The sequence below is a fragment of the Bos indicus x Bos taurus genome, chromosome 4 (genome assembly GCF_003369695.1).
Source record: "Bos indicus x Bos taurus breed Angus x Brahman F1 hybrid chromosome 4, Bos_hybrid_MaternalHap_v2.0, whole genome shotgun sequence".
Lineage (NCBI taxonomy): Eukaryota > Metazoa > Chordata > Mammalia > Artiodactyla > Bovidae > Bos > Bos indicus x Bos taurus.
This window is the reverse complement of record NC_040079.1, coordinates 15,696,419-15,717,546: the sequence shown is the minus strand read 5'-3', so window position 1 is coordinate 15,717,546 and position 21,128 is coordinate 15,696,419. Positions and strand designations below refer to the sequence as shown.

The 21,128-nt window shown below is 35.1% G+C and overlaps 1 protein-coding gene across 7 annotated transcripts in view; it reads right to left on the bottom strand.

Moving 5' to 3' along the window:
• BRAF (B-Raf proto-oncogene, serine/threonine kinase) overlaps positions 1-21,128 on the bottom strand; it is a 176,635-nt gene that overhangs the window by 47,558 nt on the left and 107,949 nt on the right. For all 7 annotated transcript variants that reach the window (XM_027538827.1, XM_027538828.1, XM_027538830.1 and 4 more), the window contains 5 exons: positions 17,285-17,321; positions 13,426-13,562; positions 12,406-12,523; positions 9,294-9,378; positions 8,083-8,259 (listed from right to left, as the gene is read on the bottom strand). In XM_027538827.1, coding sequence (XP_027394628.1) covers positions 8,083-8,259; positions 9,294-9,378; positions 12,406-12,523; positions 13,426-13,562; positions 17,285-17,321 — 554 coding nt within the window. The remainder of the gene's footprint in view (positions 1-8,082; positions 8,260-9,293; positions 9,379-12,405; positions 12,524-13,425; positions 13,563-17,284; positions 17,322-21,128) is intronic.

The following is a 21,128-nucleotide window of genomic DNA, read 5'->3' as shown; positions in this document are numbered from 1 at the left end:
TGAGTCAGCTCTTTGCATCAGGTGACCAAAGTACTGGAGCTTCAGCATCAGTCCTTGCAATGAATATTTAGGGTTGATTTCCTTTAGGATTGACTGGTTTGGTTTCCTTGCAGTTCAAAGGACTCTCAAGAGTCTTCTCCAACACCACAACTCAAAGGCATCAATTCTTCAGCACTCAGCCTTCTTTATGGTCCAGTTCTCACATCCATACATGACATGAAAAACCATAGCTTTGATTATACGGATGTCTGTCAGCAAAGTGTTGTCTTCACTTTTTAATATACTGTCTAGGTTTGTCATAGCTTTCCTTCCAAGGAACGTCTTTTAAATTTCATGGCTGCAGTCACAGTCCACGGTGATTCTGGAGCCCAAGGAAATAAAGTCTGTCACTGTTTCCATTGTTTCCCCATCTATTTGCCATGGAGTGATGGGACCAGATGCCATGATCTTACTTACTGTTTTCTTTTTATGTTGAGTCTTAAGCTTTTTCACTCTCTTCTTCCACCCTCATCAAGAGACTCTTTAATTCTTCTTCTCTTTCTGCCATTAGAGTAAGATCCTAGATATACTTTAAAGACAAAGATAACTGGAGCTGATTAATAGATTGGTAGTATGGTATAAGAAAAAGAAAGACATCAAAGACTAGGAACAAAATGTCAGATACAAGCAGCCTAAGAAGAGAGCTGCCAGTCACTGCAATGAAAAGACTGCAGAAGGGCAGCCTTGAGGAAAAAGATCAGGACCTCAGAATCAGATATATTACATCTGAGATGTCCACTGGACAATCAAGAGATGTTAAGCACAGTTACATATGACAGTCTGGAGTTCTGACGAAATGAATTAGCTGGAGACTGCCACAGAAATGGAAATTAAATGGTATTTTAAGTCATGAAACTTGATGAGATTACCAAAGGACTATTTCAATATTTAGAGAGGTTAAGGAGTTGAAGAACTAGCTGAGAAGGAACAGATAGTAAGGAGAAGGAAAATTAGGAGAATATAAAGTAATGCTTCTCAAACTTTAGAATGATTAATGATTAGAATCACTCAGGGATCTTAAAATGCAGCCTTCAATTCAGTAGATATGAGGTGGTGGTTAAAATTCAGCTTTTCTAAAAGGCTCCCAGGTGGTAGAGTTTAAGGGATTAAGAAGACGTTTCATGAAGAAGAGTGTGATCAACTGCATTATATACTTCTGATGGTTGAGGACTGAGTATTTAACCACTGGATCTAGCAACATGTTAACTATCTTATTAAGAGATATTTCAGTGAAGTGTCAGGGGCAAAAGCCTGACTGGAGTGGGGTCCAAGAAAATCAGGAAGGGAAGAATTTAGAGAGTGAGTAAGGACAACTCAGTTGAGAAGTTTTACTATAAAAGAAAGAAGAGGAACGGAATGATAGTTTGAGATGGAAGTGGGGTCAAGAAAAGGACTCCCACAACTTCTTTATTATGAAAACTTTTATGCATGAAAATGCAGAAAAATCAAAGAATAGCATAATATCCTGTGACTTGCACCTAGGTTTAACAATTGTCAATATTCTTCCAAATGAACATAAGAAAGATGTTTTAAAACACAAGAAAATCCAGTAAAAAAGGAAAATCTGAAGTTGAACAGGAGAGCGCTACTCAAAAGATGTCAGTCTGTAGGAGAAAGGGGATGGTATGCATGCACAAAATGAAAGGACTGGCTTTTCCTCTTAATGATGAGACAGAAAAATTGAGTATGAATGTAAGTAGGTAGGAAGATACTGTGGTGGGTGTTTCTAATACTTAATAAAATGGCAAGTGAGGTTATCAGCTGACAGTTCTTAGAGAAGAGATATTGGAGGACTGAGGATAAAAGAAATACAACAGGGTCTACGAGAGGGGAAGAGTAAAAACCCAGGGAGTGGAAGTATGATGGCTGCATGGCATCCAGGGCCCATTTAGATGGTGAAAGGACTAACTAAACTGAAGAAGCAGAACAGTGAAGAGGTCAAGGAAATACACTCTGGAGCCAAAGTGCTTGCGGCAAGTCACCTGGCCTCTTAAACTGTAGTTTCTCCACCAGTAAATAAATACAGGTTAATAACAGTATCTACCTGCAGGGTGGAAAAGACCGTGATGCTGGGAAAGACTGAAGACAGAAGGAGAAGGGGGTAGCAGAGGATGAGATGGTTGGATGGCATTACTGACTCAACAGACATAAGTTTGAGCAAACTCAGGGAGATAGTGAAGGGCAGGGAAGCCTGGCATGCTGCAGTCTATGGGGTTGCAAAGAGTTAGACACGACATTGCGACTGAACAACAGGGTTGCTAAGGATTAAATGAGATAGTATATATAAAGTACACAGAACAGCACTTGGAACAAATATTATGTAACTGCTAAATGTATCACTGTATATAAAAAACCCCACAAAACATACTTGGAAATGGCAACCCACTCCAGTATTCATGCCTGGAAAATCCCATGGACCAAGGAGCCTGGTGGGCTACAGTCCATGGGGTCGCAAAGAGTCGGACACGACTGAGCAACTTGACTCACTCACTCACTCACTAGTAGTAGCAGAGATGGAGTTAGAACATAATATTTATTGATCGGTAAAGACATCTAAAATAAGAGCAAGTAAAATAAAAGTAAAACCAGTGTGATTCTGTATTTAAAACAACAAACCACTGTATACAGTATTAAAATACAGAATTCTGAAAAGATACACAATACTACATATCTGAACATTAACAGTAATTCTCTCTCAGTAGAGTACTGGTGCTTACTTATGCTTACATTTTCTAAGTTTTCTATAGTGATTATGCATTTCCTTATAATACTTTATATTTTGAAATTAAGTAAAACTGCAACAAAGGCTAATTGTAGAAACCACTTTTCCTCACTACACTTAATGCTTTTAAATTTTTACACATTTGCCTCCTGCCTTTTTAAAAAAAATTACACTTGTAAGAAAGTTGTGAAAATAAAACACAACTGTAGAATCTTAAATAAAAAGACGGAAACCACATGAATTTTACGTAGGTAAAACTAAAGCCTCTGTCCTTGATAAGCCATCCCCATCTGAGACTCTTTTTGCCATCCTGGAGATAACTACTACTGACTGAGCTCCTTCCAAGTTTTGTTTACTATTTGTACATATATATACATAAGATTTAAAAATATATGCAATGTTTTGTTTTTACAATTTTAAGTGGTCTCATGCTGCAGCTTGCTTTTCTCATTTGACATACTTTAAAGCTGATGTTGAAACATATATTATTCATTTGTGCTATATATTCTTTCCCTGCACATATGTGCCAATACTTTATTTATGCAGTCCTCTAGTGATGAGCATTTATGTTTCCAAATTTTCACTAGTAGATATTTTCCTGTAGTATATCTCCTTCAATATACCTCTCTTGGAACAAAAGCTGGTTGTTTCTTGGGTGTAGACCAAACACTTTAATAGATCCTTCCAAGTTATCCCCAGGGTGGTTGGCTGCATCAGGAGTGTCCCAGTGAGCAATCCCCCTAATCTTTATCAATACTTAATCTCGCCAGAATTTGGGCATTTTAGCAATTCTAGTAGGTAAAAAATAGTACTTCTTTCAATCTGCATTTTTTGTGATTATCAGCATCCTCCTCTCAATTACTATTTTTATCTGCCAGAAAATAACGTTTACTATAATTAAATATTCTTTGATCAACCAGAATTATTTTCAGTCATTAATACATGTTTACCATCTTCTCAGCTTCAATTCATCCTTCTATCTTTCTTTTAACTAGGCTTACCTATGAATAAAAAGAAGCATACACTTCATTATTGGTTTTAAAGTAAATTGTAAGAATTTATCCTCAAATTATTTTTAATCACCTTACAATCAGAATATATCACTCCTGTGAGAACAACAGATTGCAACTTTTTCTGTGTGCCTCCCTGAGTAAACATTTAGTAAATTTTCTAATAATGCTACATTTAAAATTATACAGTAAGTATTAGACTGAAATGAAAAGCCCTGAAAAGAAATAGCACAACAGACCGACAATTCCTGGAATTTCTTTGTAATGTTATTCTTTAAATACCTTGGCCCTTTGGCAGAATCAATGACTGTCAGGTGAGAAGATGATAAACATATACTATATGAATCCTGATTCCTAAGAATGAATTTAATTATCTGCCACTAGAATAGCTCTGCTCTCTTAAAGTAAACCTAGGAATCAGAAATGATCTTTTGCTGAAGAGAGAAGACAGTCACACAGGAAAAACGTCACTCATCTACTGTCGGCTTATATTTTGTAATCCAATAAAGGGGACACATTTCAAAGTCCCAATAATTCAATCTTCCTAATTCCTAAAGGTTTTATCTAGGAATGGCTGCAACCCCAGTACTTTAATAGTGAGACAGCATGCTCTTATTCTGCTTATATCCTGGAACTTTAGAATCAGTTTTGGAAAGTAGTCAGAAAAGATCATTTTGAACAGTCTCCGGAAATCATTCAGGGCCAGACTAGTTTGAAATGAGGGCTGTGTAAAGGCCATTACTAAGCAACTATTTAAATAGTCTACAGATCTACTTGTCAGCTACAACTAACTTGTTCTGTACTTGATGAAAAGATGGTGAAGGACAATGGAGGAGGAACCTGACATCTAAAAGTTTAAATAATTGGAAGGAATGTAATTTCCAGCTGACTATAAATATCAGCATTTTAACATTTTTACATTGTTATATGAATGTTCCTTATAAAGCATCTGTCCTTATTTCACAGAATATCTTTTATCTCTGAGGAAACTGATAAACAGTTTTTTTTGCAGGGGTTGGTGGGGAGAGGTTAGTCCTTCTCCTTGAACTGTGTTTGTTTATTCCTAGTTTCCTTTCCCCCATTTGTTCTCTGTCACTGGCCTAAGAGACCTTCCCTCTGATGTCTGGTAATTGAGAGATAATTTGTCTTTACCCAGACTAAGTGAGACTAAAAGACAGTCTGAAAGCTTGGAGCATACAAATTGAATTCTTGTTCTGAACTCCCATGTACTCCCATCTAGATGGAATTCCTAATATCACTATCTTTGTGTCTCTATTCTTGGCTGGTAGATTCCTCAAACAAGAGTCTTCCAATCTCCTGCCTGAAGGGGAAGGTTTGGCTGCCAGCCTTCTGGGAAACAAATGAAGAGAGAGCACTAGGGAACTCTCCATTCATCACTTAGTAGGCAGTCACCCGACCCCACCCCCCACCCCCACACCCCATTTTCCTTGAGTCCAGAAACTTTCTCTCCTCTCTAGAGAATATGTTTCCAGTGTCCTGCCAGGGTAGGAATCGGGTGTCCATCCAGTGGCATAGAGCATGAGAAGGCATCCAGAGAAACATTTCAGATAGGCCTTTTCATTTATGTACTTTTCCTCTTCCAGAAATAATTCACACTCCCAGTTCTTGAGACTTGAGGATTCTGTGGTACAAATCAGGTTGGCTTCTATTTTTCCACACCCAGTTAATAATTTAGTTTTTTTGGGTGCACTATGTCTATTATTACTTCTTCATCTGCTTTCTAGCTTCTAAAATATTACTGCTATTCTTTTTTTCCTCTCCATCATTATATGTTCATGCTTAAAAACAATTTTCATTATTATAGTTTTGGTGGCATCTCAAGGAAACAAAAATGGGTCACCTTAACCTGAAAGCCACATAGCCACTTTAATAAGAGGACTTTCAATCTGCCAAAGCCTTCAGGAACTAAAGATGTGTTGGAACATTTAACCAGTTGCATATATTGTCTTATAAAAACTAAAAGGAAAAAAAGGAATTGTATCTTCTTTGGTTAAATTTAAGCTGGCAATAAAAAATATAATCTGTTAGAAGGCTTATATAATTAATATTTTTCAGCTATTAAGATAAAGGATAAACTAATGGGATGATTTACATTCACAGCCAGATATACTCATCATATAGTTAAGTTACTTCAAAATGCAAACAAAGTATTTCAGAGTAAACACATAGACTGCAAAGGTTTATACTTACAGATCCCAAACTGTAAAGTAATGGGAAAATACTGCCTCTTAACTATATCCCAGACCACAGAACAATTCCAATTGGACAGTGTTTTTCTCTACCTCCACTTCTTACCTTAATCAACACTGCACTTCACTGCCCAGTCACTGTTTCTAAAACAATATTTAATACTATTCTCTGCTGCCTCTGTGTATAGCAAAAGCCTTTTCCTCTGTGTTAATCTTTGATTATGTCTTTGACTGTTTTTCCTTTTCTTGACATTTCTCACTTTTGATACAACAAGGATGTGGCTGCTCTCTCTTCTGGAAGGTAAACCTATCAATAATTATGCTGTTGTGTGTAATCATGGTTTCATTTTAAAATTTTTGTCTTATGTATCTATCATAGCTCAGGCCTTGTTTCAGGCATTAGAGACAAAACAAAGAGCACAACAATAAACCCCTGCTCTCATATAGCTTGTATTCTAGTGGGGATGACAGACAATAAACAAATGTTATATGGAGTTGGGTGTTAAAAACAAAAACAGCGTGGGGCATAGGGTGACAGAGCGGGGTAGGAAGGTTTTAGTTATACAAGGTGATCACTGGAAGGCTTCCTTGAAAAGGCAACATTGGAACAGAGACATAAGGGAGAAGCTCTATGAATACTTGGTGGCGGGAGTACTTATCCTAAAAAGAAAATAACAAGTACAAAGGCCCTGAGCAAAGAGCATACTTGGCCTGCTGAAGAAGCAGCAAAGAGACTGGTGGGGTAAAAGCAGAACGAGATTTGTTTCTCTTTCAATGTTTACCATTGTGGCCACAGTTTACTCTTTGCAAGATTTTAATATAACCTTTCAGATTTGAACAGATTCAGAGTCAGAGGTGGGGCTGTTTTAGTCTACTGGAAAAGTGGGAATGTTACTGAATAAAGTAATAAGTTGCTGCAATAAGGACTTTGGCTGAATACAGACTTATAAACAATCTAAATTACAAATATACTGCCTAGTTTTCTGACAGAAAGGGTAGGACAGTGGGAAGATTTAAGAGCTAGATCAGGTTTTGAGTCCTGGTTCTATGCTTATTTGCTATAAATGACCCTAAGTCAGAGTTTTAGGTATTAATACATGTATACTCTTTTACTGTTTTATTCTAATTTTATAATGCAAAAGTGGTATAGTAGTTATGGGGAAAGAATAATGGTTGGGAGCCAAAAATTTTGAGTTAAATATCTTTGCTGCTGTTTATTAAATGTGAAGTCTAGACAAGTCATTTAGAAGCCTCAGTTTCTTTGTCTGTAAACATAAAATATGTACTTCATAATTTTATAAAAATTAAATGACATGATGACTATGTACGTGAAAATCATCTGTATACTATAAAATGTTAAACTGACTCAATATACATGCATATTTTTAAACTACATATGGGACCTTCAAAATTGTATTTAACTCACTTAAATTTTTTCATCTAAGTGCTTTCAAAATATATTTAATTTTACCTTTTGATTTATTTACTGTTTATTTGCACTTTATGCAAAATCTATCCTTGGTAGTCAATTTCTTACTTTGGCCTATGATAAATTTTATAAAGTAATTTTTTTATCTTTTAAATTACAAAGTAAAATTCAATGAACTAGTCAACTTGAAATCCTCAAAAAGGATCAAAATGCAGACTTTCACTTTTACTTTATTTTTACTATATTTTACACAGATGATTATTTTGCAATAGAAAATAGGGGCACATGGAGAAAATAACTTGAAAGGATAATTAACAATCATTTTATATACTTCAGTAACTGTTAATGACTTTTCAGTGGATTTATTTTTGCAGGGGCACCGGGGGACTATTTTTATCTTTTGATCCCTCACTGCTTAGCGAAATTATAGTATAGTAAACATAAATTCACAGTCACATATATATTATCAAATATTTGATATATGTTTTGAAGACTGTACTAGAGACAGACTATTCTATTTCTTAATATCATATAGCTAGCCATTAGTTAAAAGTGTCTATATGATGCTGGAGAGTAACTGGGAATTTAAGTCAAAAGAATAATAGCTGAAACCTTTAAAACATCCTCAGTGGTCTTCAAAATTTACATGAGATTTAACAGAATGGAACTTACTCCATGCCCTGTGCAGTCTGCCGTGCAATATCTATAAGTTTGATCATCTCGAATTTGGTCTCAATGATGTGGAGATGATGATATAAACTGGAGCCCTCACACCACTGGGTAACAATAGCCAGTTGTGGCTTTGTTGAATAACCCATGAAGAGGAGGATATTCACATGTCGCGTTTTCCTGTAAAAAGAAACATAACAGGAAATAGTAAATGTTGATACACTTTAGCAAATGTTAAAAAAAAAACAAAACACAAAACCAGGGCCAAAGCACTCTACTTATCAATAAGATGCTGTCAGAAAAAGGTATTTTTTAGCAAGGCAGCAGCAGGATAAATTTAGATGAGACTTTAGGAATTATCTAGTCTAACACCCTAACTTTTTCATAAATGTCTTTTTTAGTGTACCTCATAGATAGGCAACTAGATACTATTTAAATACCTTTAATTATGGGACATTCATCACTGAGACTGTAGCCTGTTCCCACTATTCTTTTTTTCTTTTTCTTTTTTTTTGGCTACATCGTGCGGCATGTGGAATTCATGTTCCACAACCAGGGAATCTGAAGTTCCTTCACCAGGGATGGAATCTGTGCCCCTGCAGTGGAAGTGTGGAATAATAGCCACTGGACACCAGGGAAGTCCCCTCTTCTTTTCTTTCTTCCCTTTAAAGTAGTTCATACTAGAAAAACATTTTCCTGTAACTTTCATCACTGGCTTCTCTGTTCTACTCTCTAGAATAAAACAGAGCAAGTTTATACCCTTTTGAACATAATAGCCTCCTATGGACCTATCATCTCAGTACTGTTGACAATTTTCTCCCTAAGTTATAGTTCCAGAATCCTCCGCATCTAAGTTCTCCTTGCCTGGACATACCCTAGTTTGCTCATTTCCCTCAAGTTCCAGGTTTGATACAATCTCTAAGTGTGTTTTGATAACCTTAGAATTTTGAGAGCAGTATTCCCGTAAGAAGAAGCACCACTTTTCATGATCCGAACACTGTTTCCATTAATTCACTCTAGGATTAATATTTTTATCAGCTGTACCATATAATATTGCATACCACTTAAAAGAAAACAGTCAAAGACAAAATATACTCAGAAAGACTTTGTTTTGTCCATTTTGAGTAAATCTGTGAAGCTAACAGGAGCTGTCACTGGAAAACACAAGTTGATCAAGGTAACTTCTCTGGAAAACATGATTTACACAAGCTTACCTGAGTACTCCTACTTCATTTTTGAAGGCCTGTAACTGCTGAGGTGTGGGTGCTGTCACATTCAACATTTTCACTGCCACATCACCTAAAAGGTAATTGCCATTCCAAATGTCATTCCAATCTTTAATTAAAATTTAAAAACATAAAAAACTCTATGGTATTTTCACAAATTACCACAGCATTAAAACCATACCATTGCAAAACTGCAAATAAATTATACCTTAACTACCTAAACGGCATTAATTTTCAAAAGACAAAAACTAAAAATGACACTCCTATACTAGTATTTTAAAATACCAATCCCTGTTCTCCCCTCCCTCAAAAACAACCAGCCTATCTCATTTTTCCCTTGGAAATTTAGTTTAACCAATTAAATACCCATGATATTTTCCTAGCTATTTAGCAAAACTAAATTAGATGCATTCACTAACTGAATGTTAAAACTGTAGATGACAGGCAGAACGAAACTTTGTGGAAATAGAAAACTGCAAACTTCTTTATCAGAGTATTTAACACTTCCTTCAAATCCATGGATCACTTATTGCTTTTACTTTGAAAAATTATTTAAAAAAAAACTTTATATGAAACAGGTAGAATTCTTACACATTGCCAAAAGGTGTATAAATTGGTACAACCACACGAAACACTGTGTTAATATCTACTTCAGTTCAGATCAGTCGCTTAGTTGTGTCCGACTCTTTGCGACCCCATGAATCGTAGCACACTAGGGGTCCCTGTCCATCACCAACTCCCGGAGTTCACCCAGACTCACGTCCATCGAGTCGGTGATGCCATCCAGCCATCTCATCCTCTGTCGTCCCCTTTTCCTCCTGCCCCCAATCCCTCCCAGCATCAGGATGTTTTCCAGTGAGTCAACTCTTCACATGAGGTGGCCAAAGTATTGGAGTTTCAGCTTTAGCATCAGTCCCTCCAATGAACACCCAGGACCTATCTCCTTTAGAATGGACTACTGGCCCCACAAGTCTTTCCTAGATATATACCAACCACCATGGACACATATGTTCACTAAATGACAGGTGCTAAGAATATTCATAGCAGCAGTGTTTATAAAAGCCCCAAACTGGAAACTATTCAAATGCTGGTCACACGGTATATAGTCATGCCTATAGTCACACAATGAACACTATATAGAGAATGAATAACCTACAACTACATACGATAATACAGATGAATCTTATAAACAATATTGTGTAAAAAGGACCAGATACAAAGGAGTGCATACTGTATTATTATGTCTATTCAGGTATGGATAGTGGCTACTCTTGAGGGTGGGGGACATGAAAAGGACTTCTAGAGTTCTGGGAATGCTCTGTTTATTGACCAAATGTGTTAACGTTGCAAAATTTTAGCTACCTGTACATTAAAGTGCACTTATTTGCATGTATATTTCAATATAATTAAACTTAACATTAATATAATTAAACTAACATTGATTTTTCCTGATTATCAAGTGCTTATAGAAAAAAAACTAACAAACTTAAAAAATTAAACATTTTAAAAGCGTAAGGAATAAAATAAAAATCTCTCATAATCATGTCATTCAAAAATGATCACTGTTAACCTACTCCTGTATACTCTGTGTGTATACTCAGTCACTTCAGTCGTGTCTGACTCTTTGTGACCCTGTGGACTACAGTCTGCCAGGCTCCTCTGTCCTTGAGATTGTCCAAGCAAGAATACCAGAGTGGGTTGCCATGCCCTCCTCCAGGGGATCCTCCTGACCCAGAGATCGAACCCACATCTCTTGTATCTTTTGCGTTGGCAGTGTGGACTCTTTATCACTAGTGCCACATGGGGAGACCTGTTGTATTCCTTACTAGGCTCTTAAAAGTACGCAGTATTATAAATATTTATATATTTATTTATAAATTTATATATATATAATATATATATTTAATATATGCAGTCTCAGTGATGAATGTCCCATAATTAAAGGTATTTACATAAATATTTATATATTTATTTATAAATATTATATAACATTTATAAATATATACGAAAAGGACAGGGGCTTCCCTGGTGGCTCAGCAGTAAAGAACCTGCCTGCAATGCAGGGGACCTAGGTTTGACCCCTGAGTTGGGAAGATCCTCTGGAAAAGGAAATGGCAACCCACTCCAGCATTCTTGCCTGGAGAATCCCATGGACAGAGGAGCCTAGTGGGCTACAGTCTATGGGATTACCAAGAGTCAGACACAACTGACTAACACACACACACGAAAAAGACAACCTAGAAAAGATATATACTAAAATATTGATGGTCATTTAGAAAATTATGATATATATATGTAGCGTCATAGTATGGGATATTATACATGCTGCTTTTAAAATATACCACTGAAACTTTTCCATATCAATAAATATAGATCTGCCATACCATTTTACTGTCTATATAATTATATATGGACATTATCAGTATAATCCAATCTTCTTTTAATGGGCATTTTAAGTTATTTCCATTTCTCATTAATATTAAATCTCCAATGAATATACTTACACATCTGTTTGTTCATGTTCTACATATAAAATTATTGGCTCCATATACATATTGCCAAACTGCCCTCCAGAAAATTCATAGCAATTTACTTTCCCACCAGCAGCATTACAATCACAACTCTAAACAATCAATTAAAATAATTTTTTGTCCATTTATTTTTTCAAAGAAAGATAAGTCACTTAAGAAGCAATGATGATTTCTATTTTTTGAATTTTTAATTCTTTCACAAGTAGTGAGACTGAACATTTTTTATATGTTTACTGGTCATTTCTTCCTTTGGTTAAGTTCTCTTTTTATATGTTTACTTGTGGTTTATAATATAAATAAAATTACCAACAGAAAGACTTATAAAAAAAAATATCTTGGTGACTAGCTCATCCGGACGATCATCATCTTTAAAAAATTATTACTGAAGTATAATGAGAGGACTTCTGGTTACTGTGAATCCAATTTTTATTTCCCATAATTTTTGATAAAAACCTTTGGGGAACTCTTGCGTCTGATCAAAACAGCTTAATGATACAAACAGTGAATACTCCCTTTGACATTTTCTTTTTAACAAAAGTTGTGACAGGATCACTGTATGACATACGTACCATGCCACTTTCCCTTGTAGACTGTCCCAAATGACCCTGATCCAATTCTTTGTCCCACTGTGATCTGTCCATCAGGAATCTCCCAATCGTCACTTGAATCCCGTCTACCAAGCGTTTTCTTGATAAAAATAAGGCAAAAGTCAAGCCAAAGCAAACAAAAAAGGAACACTTTATGTTTGACACTAAGTACATTCCTCTATTTCTGAAACGGACATAAGAAGAGAATAAGAACTTTGGGGAGAAACAAAACAAAACTATACTCTAGAGGAATAATACGAAGATGATTCTTACAATACACAACTTAAGTTTAAGAACTAAGTCAATATTAGGATGGAAATAATTCAGTAAAAATGAAAATTATTTATTGGTTATGAGCAGAAATGTTATATTAAATTTCAGTATTAAAATCAATAAAATAAAGCAACTTAAAAAAAAAAATCATTTGGAAGACTACTGGGGCAAGATAAGTAAGCACTACACATTTGCGACTAGCTTTGGCTCCAAAGGCCAAAAATTTGAGTTAAGGTACTAGGCAACTGTTGATAATCTTAATTACTTTCTCCCAGTCAGTACTAACTTACTTCATATATCTTATCTGATCCAATCTCTCTCTCAAAAATGTTATCAACACATACAAAACTCTGGTATGATAGAGAATCCACTTAGCCAATATATACTAGTGCACTACTGCTAATGTGATTAGTTTTTAATAAATATTTAAGTTACAGCATAAATTTAATTTTTCAATAGGAAAAAATGTCCTTTGGTAGATATTTGAATTTCAGACCAACTCTTTAAAACATATATGCCTAATGCTTCCTAAAATACCGGCTTACTCTCTTTCCATAGTTCAGAAACAGAACACTATTCTAACTCTTCCCAAACTGCCTTTTACTCAATTATATTAGAGTTGAGAGCAAAAATCAACATTGTGGGAATATGCTTTAAGCAAAAAACTATCAGCTCTTAATGATTTCTAAGAAGAAAGCACTTCAGAGGAAAAAAGACATATACTCTCACCATTCGATTCCTGTCTTCTGAGGATGAAGAGGACTTTCTTTCTCGCTGAGGTCCTGGAGATTTCTGCAATGCTTTCACATTAGAGAGTGAGCCAGGTAATGAGGCAGGGGGTGTGGCGGATAAACCTGTGGTTGATCCTAAGTTAGTGAAAGGAAAAATTTATCTATTAAAGGAGGATCAAGTATGTTAGCTTACTGGGGGCAGAGGGTGCAGGGAGATGTAGACTTATTTTAAAAAATGCAGTGCATGTTTTAATACTGACCATTAGGAAAGGACAGGCAAAAAGAGGGCCTCATTTGGTGATTAATTATAAATTTAAAAACTATAGTTTCTTTTAGTTTTACAGTTTTAGCATTTTGGTCAATTTAATAACCTTTAAAATATATGATTATAGATATATACTTTGCTTACTGCTGCAGAGCCTAGGAGAAAAACAATCTTAAATATATCCCAATTTTTTCTTTGACCAAAAAAACCAAAAAGCAAAATCAATTTAAAAGCAAACATAAAAAATAAACTTTAATTATGTGACATTAAGAGCCAATCAATAATAATAATAAAAAAGAGAGAAATGCTCCAAATGGAAACATTTTCTAATAATGGCCTTAATATTGACATTATCTAACTCTTTCATATTAGCCACTAAAATTTAAAAAAATCCTACTACATACTATACACTATTTAAGAGAGATACTGGTCACTGTCATTGGTTTCTGGAGCTTTATTTTGCTAAACAAAGATTAATTTTACCTGCACAACAAAGTTAATGGCAACAAAGCCAAGTAGGTTTCTCAAGACTTTCTGAAAAATCTCTGCCTATAAAATGAGAACAAGTAAAGTGCAATGGCATCTCAGCCAAGTTACTACAAACGGAAATATTTTATCAGCAAAATGAGTCCAAGGGCTACACTCTTTGAAAATGGACTCACCTTTCTGATGGATACTTTTTCTTCCAAGTGCTGACTGAGCAAAAATTCCAATTCATGTACAGAAAGCACCTGGTTCAGAGGGGTTCAGGGTAATGACTCCTGGTGGAGCCTGAGTATAGCTAAGCAGGACTGAGATGTCAGTTAATATTGCACAAACAGAACGAAAAGACTTCCATTTTTAAAAAAAAGTAGGTAACTACTCTCAAGTTAAAAAGTCATTCTCTCTCAAAGGACAAGGATCAAAATACTAATGGCAACATTTAAAATGTTAAAACTGTATAGAAATTTCATCATTACTACACCACATATGTCATCATGTGTAATTTCCATGATCTCACATGCAATTTCTAAAAGAAAATGACACCTGGAGTATCTATTAACTACAATCTGTAGTTTAACTACAAACTGTAGTTAAAAACTACAGTTATTAACTGTAGTATCTATTAACTACAATCCGTATTCTGCCTTCCATTGATAATATTTCAACATCATGAAGCCTTAACTGTTTACCCAGGCTTCACAATCCTGATCTACTCAGTGCTGTACTGCATCACTTACTTTAATTACACTACTCAGTTCTCTATAACTTCCAGCCCATTCCATGGATTCTCTGAGAAAGTTGGGCAGAAAGAGCAAAAATCTGAAAACCATCATTCATTCAGAATAAGTAACAGACACTAGCAAAAACCAGTAAATATAATTCTTTAAAAATATTTAGAGCAAGACACTTGTCTAAATTTTGACTTAAATTTTTAAGAATTAGTTTAACCACTAGTTAAAGAATGGTGAAATAAAATGGATGGGTGAAATTATACTGCTACACTCTCCCCTCATATGAGAGCATAACTCAAAGTATCAATCTTAATTTTCTAAAGTATGCTAAAATACTTCAAATACATTACAGATCTTCTTTAAGTTCCCTAGTTTTGATATAAAATATACATGGCTTATGTTTAAAAAAAAAAAAAGAATACATATTACAAAAAGTCAAAGCCAAAAGTCTAATAAGAACTCATAATAGGGATTTCCATTTTTTAAAAACCAAAAAAATTGATATTAGCAACCATCAAGGTTATCACCTAAATGGATTAAAGTAAAAGAAATTCAGCTTGAAGAAAACCCTCCCCACATTATTTGCTGCCACCCCCTGAGTTTAGGAAATTATCAAGACCAAAAGTTAGTATTAACAAAAAACAAGATGGAAGTTTCAGCTCTTGCTTTTAAACATTTATGACAGACAGCATACAGAAAGCTTGTGGAAGTGAGTATGTGTGAGAAGCACATTCAGAGCACTCCAGCCAGGCCAAGCAGAAATTTAGCACTGAAAACTCTCACACTTACAAACACACTGTGAGGGTGAGACACAAACAGCATCTGTTGTTTATATTTAATTTGCTTTGGGTGAAAACAAGAAAGAAGAGCCCAACTACCTCTGAACACTGGGCCAGGCTCAAAATCAAACACTATTTCACTGGGGACAGAATGTAGGAGGGGACTGGGAGTCCGGGATTGGTATTTCCGAAGACAGCGCATCAGCTGGTTCAAAGGGGCTGTTAGAAGAGAAAGAGAGGAGCAGGCAAACACAGGAAGACAGACACAGAAGAAATGAAAGAAATCACGGGGAATAAATAAGATGAGTTGAAGCCTGCTTCACAAAATAATTATGGATGTTTAAAAAACTGCTTATTTTCATAAAATTCCAATCATTCTTTTAAAAGTGATTCATATAAAGGATAAATGCTGTTTGATTTTTGGTACTAAGCAGGCAATTTTTATGACTAAGTTAACTCTGTGATGCTAACGTGATGGCAACATTTAAATGCTGAATGTACTGGGCAAAATTATCAAAGCCACAGCTATTAAAGCATACGAAAGTCAAACTGGCAGCAACATTAATTGGTGGGTTCATGGAATAACAAACAGGAAAAAAAAACTTTTGTAACTATGTACTACATATAATAAATACTAAGTCCAGAGTACATAACACAGGCTTATTATTTTGGTAAGTCCACAAGTATATAGAAACATAAAAAAGATGGTTCATGCAACATTTGACATAAAGTATCTTTGCATCTGGGCTTAGATATTTTGAATATAAAGCAGGGTCACAGTGAAAAGACTGACTCTAAACAAAGTACGTGGGCACTGCAGGGCTTCCTTATTAAACAGACGACAGTTGAAGAGGGAAGCATAAAGGACCACCTGAAAGAAAATGTCAAGACTGTTTCAAACAGCATCTCTTACAAAAATCTTATGGGGATAAACTCTTATTTTAAAAAGTATTTTCTAAAATAATGTTTTGCTATGACCCCAATATTCACTGGGTGCCAGAGTAAACAGCTGATAAAAATTCTTTAAGAAATCTCCATTCGATCTCTCATTTGCTTATTTTATTTATTGGACTAGTAAGAGGGGAACTGGGCTTTTCTATTAGGAGTCCACGCTATAAAATTTATCTTCCAGGGCCTTCTAGAAAGCTGAAGGGAAGTAGTTGACAGTGTCTATCAAACTGACAAGCTGTAGCAGGTAATCCCAGGGATTCTCCCCAAGAATGATTTAAGAAGTCAAGTTTTAACTGATTGTAAAAAAACCTGATTGCTCAGTCTTTAAGTATTAGTGGAGATAGGAATAAAATGGGTAAAATGATTTGATAAAAACATTAAAAAATTGTAGATGTCACATTTAAGACTCCCTTTTATGTCCTCTCTTTTTCTCTGTTTCTGGAGTTAAAATTTAAAATCAGTTAAAATTTTATTAGAGATAAATGATAATTACTAAAGAAAAGCAAACAATTTTTTATTTTTCTCTACATATTTTTCTCTGTGTCTGTGTTTCATGAAAGAAGCAAATATAAAGGAGACAAGCAGCAAAGCAATTGCATTCTTCCCGGGGTGTTTTTTTGTTTGTTTTAAATTGAAATCACTACTTACCTCCATCACTACGAAACCCTTGGTCTCTAATCAAGTCCTACAAATAGATAATAATGTATACTTAATCAAAGCATATGATAAAAAAGCAACAACATTTTATTTTCCACTAAGCATTAACAGAAAGGTGAATTCAAAATAATACCTGTCTTATAAATTACTTCACAAAACAGAAAGAATATGAAATTAACTAGTGAACATGATAAAATAAAAACTTTGAAACACCTGCCAACCTAACCCTAGACTGAAGGGTTTAGTCCTGATCAAATGCTGAAATCCATTTCAGGCCATTTAAAACCAATGGCTGCATTAATGCTCAAAAACATTCTACTGGCACATATTAAGAGCCATAAAATGTTCATACCCTTTGATCCTGTAATTCCACTTCTGGGAATTTTTCCTAAAGAAATAATTCATAAGAAAAAATGATATGCACAAAGATGTTTAGTGCAACATTATCCATTATACTAAAAAATAATTATTTCCCTATTTTAGGCATACTGACATTTTAGGCATATTGACATATTGGTTAAGTAAATTATAGTGTGTCAATTTAGAACATATTATGCAGCTACTAAAACAGTTATGAAATTTGAATCATGAAACATGTTTATAATTAAAAAAGGATACAAAATTAAGTGTACACTGATATGATCTTAAGAATATAAATGTTTAAGGACACACTAGAAGGGAAACATTTTTTAGTTGTCTTTATTATTAAAATACAGCTTTTTATAACAGACATTGTGAGGCAGGGCAGTGGGGGAGGAGTCTACTGGCAATGTAGTGCAATTTGGACCAATTTGGACTTTGACAGAACTTAGTTTACCCAGTATAACTGATGACTGACCTACCCCAAATGTCTCTAAATATGCCCAAAGGCTTATAAGCTAAAACAAGAGAAGATTCTTTACAGATGCATTTCTGCCATGTTCAATGTACTATAAAAAACCTTTACCATTTTATACAGAATAATCAACAAATATCTGCAAATAAGGTGCTAAGTATTAGTGGTTGTATGACTACCAATAAATATAAAATCATGGTGGTCTCACTAACTTTGAGTTCTTGACAGCTTATCATCTAAGAAAGATATACAAACATAGAAATTACATAAAAATAAGAGCTTAAGAAAACAATAAAAAAAAAGGTGCCAAAGTTGCTTAATTAATTGCCAAATAAACAGTATATGTAAAAAGATTCTTGGTGCAACATAAGTTCAAAGGATAAAGAAATAACTATAGAACTTGGTCACTGGTGAAGCATTTGAAGAAGTTAATCTAAGAGCTGGAGTTTGAGTGGTAGATAGGATGCAGAAAAGCAGAGGTGGAATTCCCTGGTGGTCCAGGACTCTGAGCTTTCACTGCTGAGAGCTGGGGTTTAAGCCCTCATCAGGGAAGTACAATCCCATAAGCTGAGCAGTGCTGCCAAAAAAAAAAGAAAGGCCTTCTGGACAACCTTCTGCTAATAACCACCATAAGCTTGTATTTTCCGATCTTAAATATGTTCTTAAAGCTCTCTGACAATCTTTTTTTATGTGATCTAGGTTAAACAGGACCTTCTAGTATTCCAATACTGGCTATTTCAAACTTTCCCCCAATTTCCTATGGTTCCTTTCCTAATTACTGCTCTTCCCCTTTTTAGCAGGATAGAGAAAACAGAAGCTATCAAAGAACATTCTGTTCTGTCTCTATATCTACAAACATCTGCATAATATTAGCTATAATTTCTGAATTCTTTTTTTGTGCCAAGAATGATAATCACTACAAGGGGCAGACACTGTTAGCTCCATGGTTAGGTCATCTGCCCACGGTCTCTCTGTCTCTAGAGAGTTCAGAGGCAGCTATGTTCACCTTTAACTCCTCGAGCCTGGCGGGCTGCCGTCTCTGGGGTCGCACAGAGTCAGACACGACTGAAGCGACTTAGCAGCAGCACAGCAGCAGCCCCTGAGGAACATCACTTCCAAGTTCAAGGAATTTTTATTTACTACCTTAATTACTCCTTCTCTTGTTCTTTTGAACCTCTCTCTTTACTTGCTTCTTCCCCTCAAGTTACAAGTATGCTCAAGTCTCTCACATGATTCTGCTTCAGTCTATGGCTTTCATCATTCCTTTGTAGCCAAGCTTCTCAAATCTGGCACGCAATCCCACATTTTTACCAGCTTTTGCTCTCCTCCACTAGACCTCTAAAACAGCTCTTAATGACATCAAAATGACACTGTAATTGTCCAGTTCAATAGTTATATTGAATACATTTGAGTCTCAATGACAACTGCCATCAACTACTTCAGCATTCTTGAAGTCCCCATTTCTCCCTTTGGCTTCTTCAACACCACTTTCTCTTACTTGTTTGAAGCTAAATTTAGGAAGAGGAGCCTATAATGGAGACAGACAAAGACAGTCTCTGCTTATATCTCAAAAGTTAATGATCACTAGGGTTGCATTTCTACCATCATTTACATCCATGACTTTAACACAAATAGGCTAATTATTTCTAAATGTGTATCTCTACTCAAGGTCTTTATTTCAACTGGTACTGGACTTCTAAACCAGTAAAGATGCACAGACATCTTCAAGTCAGTATGTCCAAAATAAAAGTTAACATTTTCATTCCTACAAACCCTGTTCTTCCCTAGGCATTTCTATCTTAATGAATCAAATAAATACTATGTATACACCTAAGGCAGAGAATTCTAGGCATTGTCTTTTTTTATCTCTCATCTCCCACTTCTCTCCTTTACTACTAGATAGAACAACAATTGCCTATAAGAAGAATGGCCAGGTTTTACCCCATTTCAATCATTTACCACCTGTGTGATCTGGAAAAAGTTTCTTGACAACTCTAAATCTAATTTTCTTAACAGTAAAAGAAGGAAAATAATAGTACTTAACTCACAAGTGTTTATGAGGATGGAATAAGAAATTTTATGTACTTGGTAAAGGACCTAGCACATAGTAAGCATGCCATTTACAGTATCAATCCTAACAACCACGTCTATCAAATCTCTCACTAATTCAAAAGATTTTTCTAAAGTAAAGAGCTGACCACTTTCTTTCCCACTCAGTTTACTGGACCCTTCACTATCAACTACTACAGAGACCTCAGAATAATACATGTCATCTTCCCTACAATATCAAGTATTAATTACATCCCACATAAAGGTACTTCCATACTTCTGCACATACCATTTCCTTAACAAATGTTCTTCCTTCTTAAAACCCCTAACACTAGGTACTTAATAAATCCCTACTCCTTCATATTCATTGTTCATCTTCTACAATCTGGCTTAAATGTTATCTCTTCTCTGCTAAACTTGACTGTCTTTAATCAGGTAGAGTTCATCCCCTTCTATAAACCATCATTGTATATTTTTGTGTTTATTTATTTATATGTCTGATTCATCCATTAGACCGTGATCTCCCTGAGGGCAAAGACTGTATGCTAATTCATCTTAATTCCCTATTCTGATACAGTGCCTATCCCACAGTAAATATTAAATTTGGTTTACTGGAATAATAAATGATAAATAATGACTGAAACTGAATGAGATGACTGAAATTGAATGAAATGCTAAAAGGTTTATATTTTATAATCAATGGGAAGTAAACAAAAGTTTTATAACAAAGGAACAGATGGTGATTGAAGTCTTACAATAAATAATAAAACAAATAAAACCCTATTCTGACAGTAGCAATAAAGAATGTAAATGGACAGAGAAATCAATGGCAGGAAATTTATATAGCAGATTAATGTCATAAGTAGTTCAAGTGAAGAAATATGGGCCCAAATGGTGGTAGAAAAAACAAATTTGAGATACATATCAAAAGGAAAGGTGATATCTTATGAC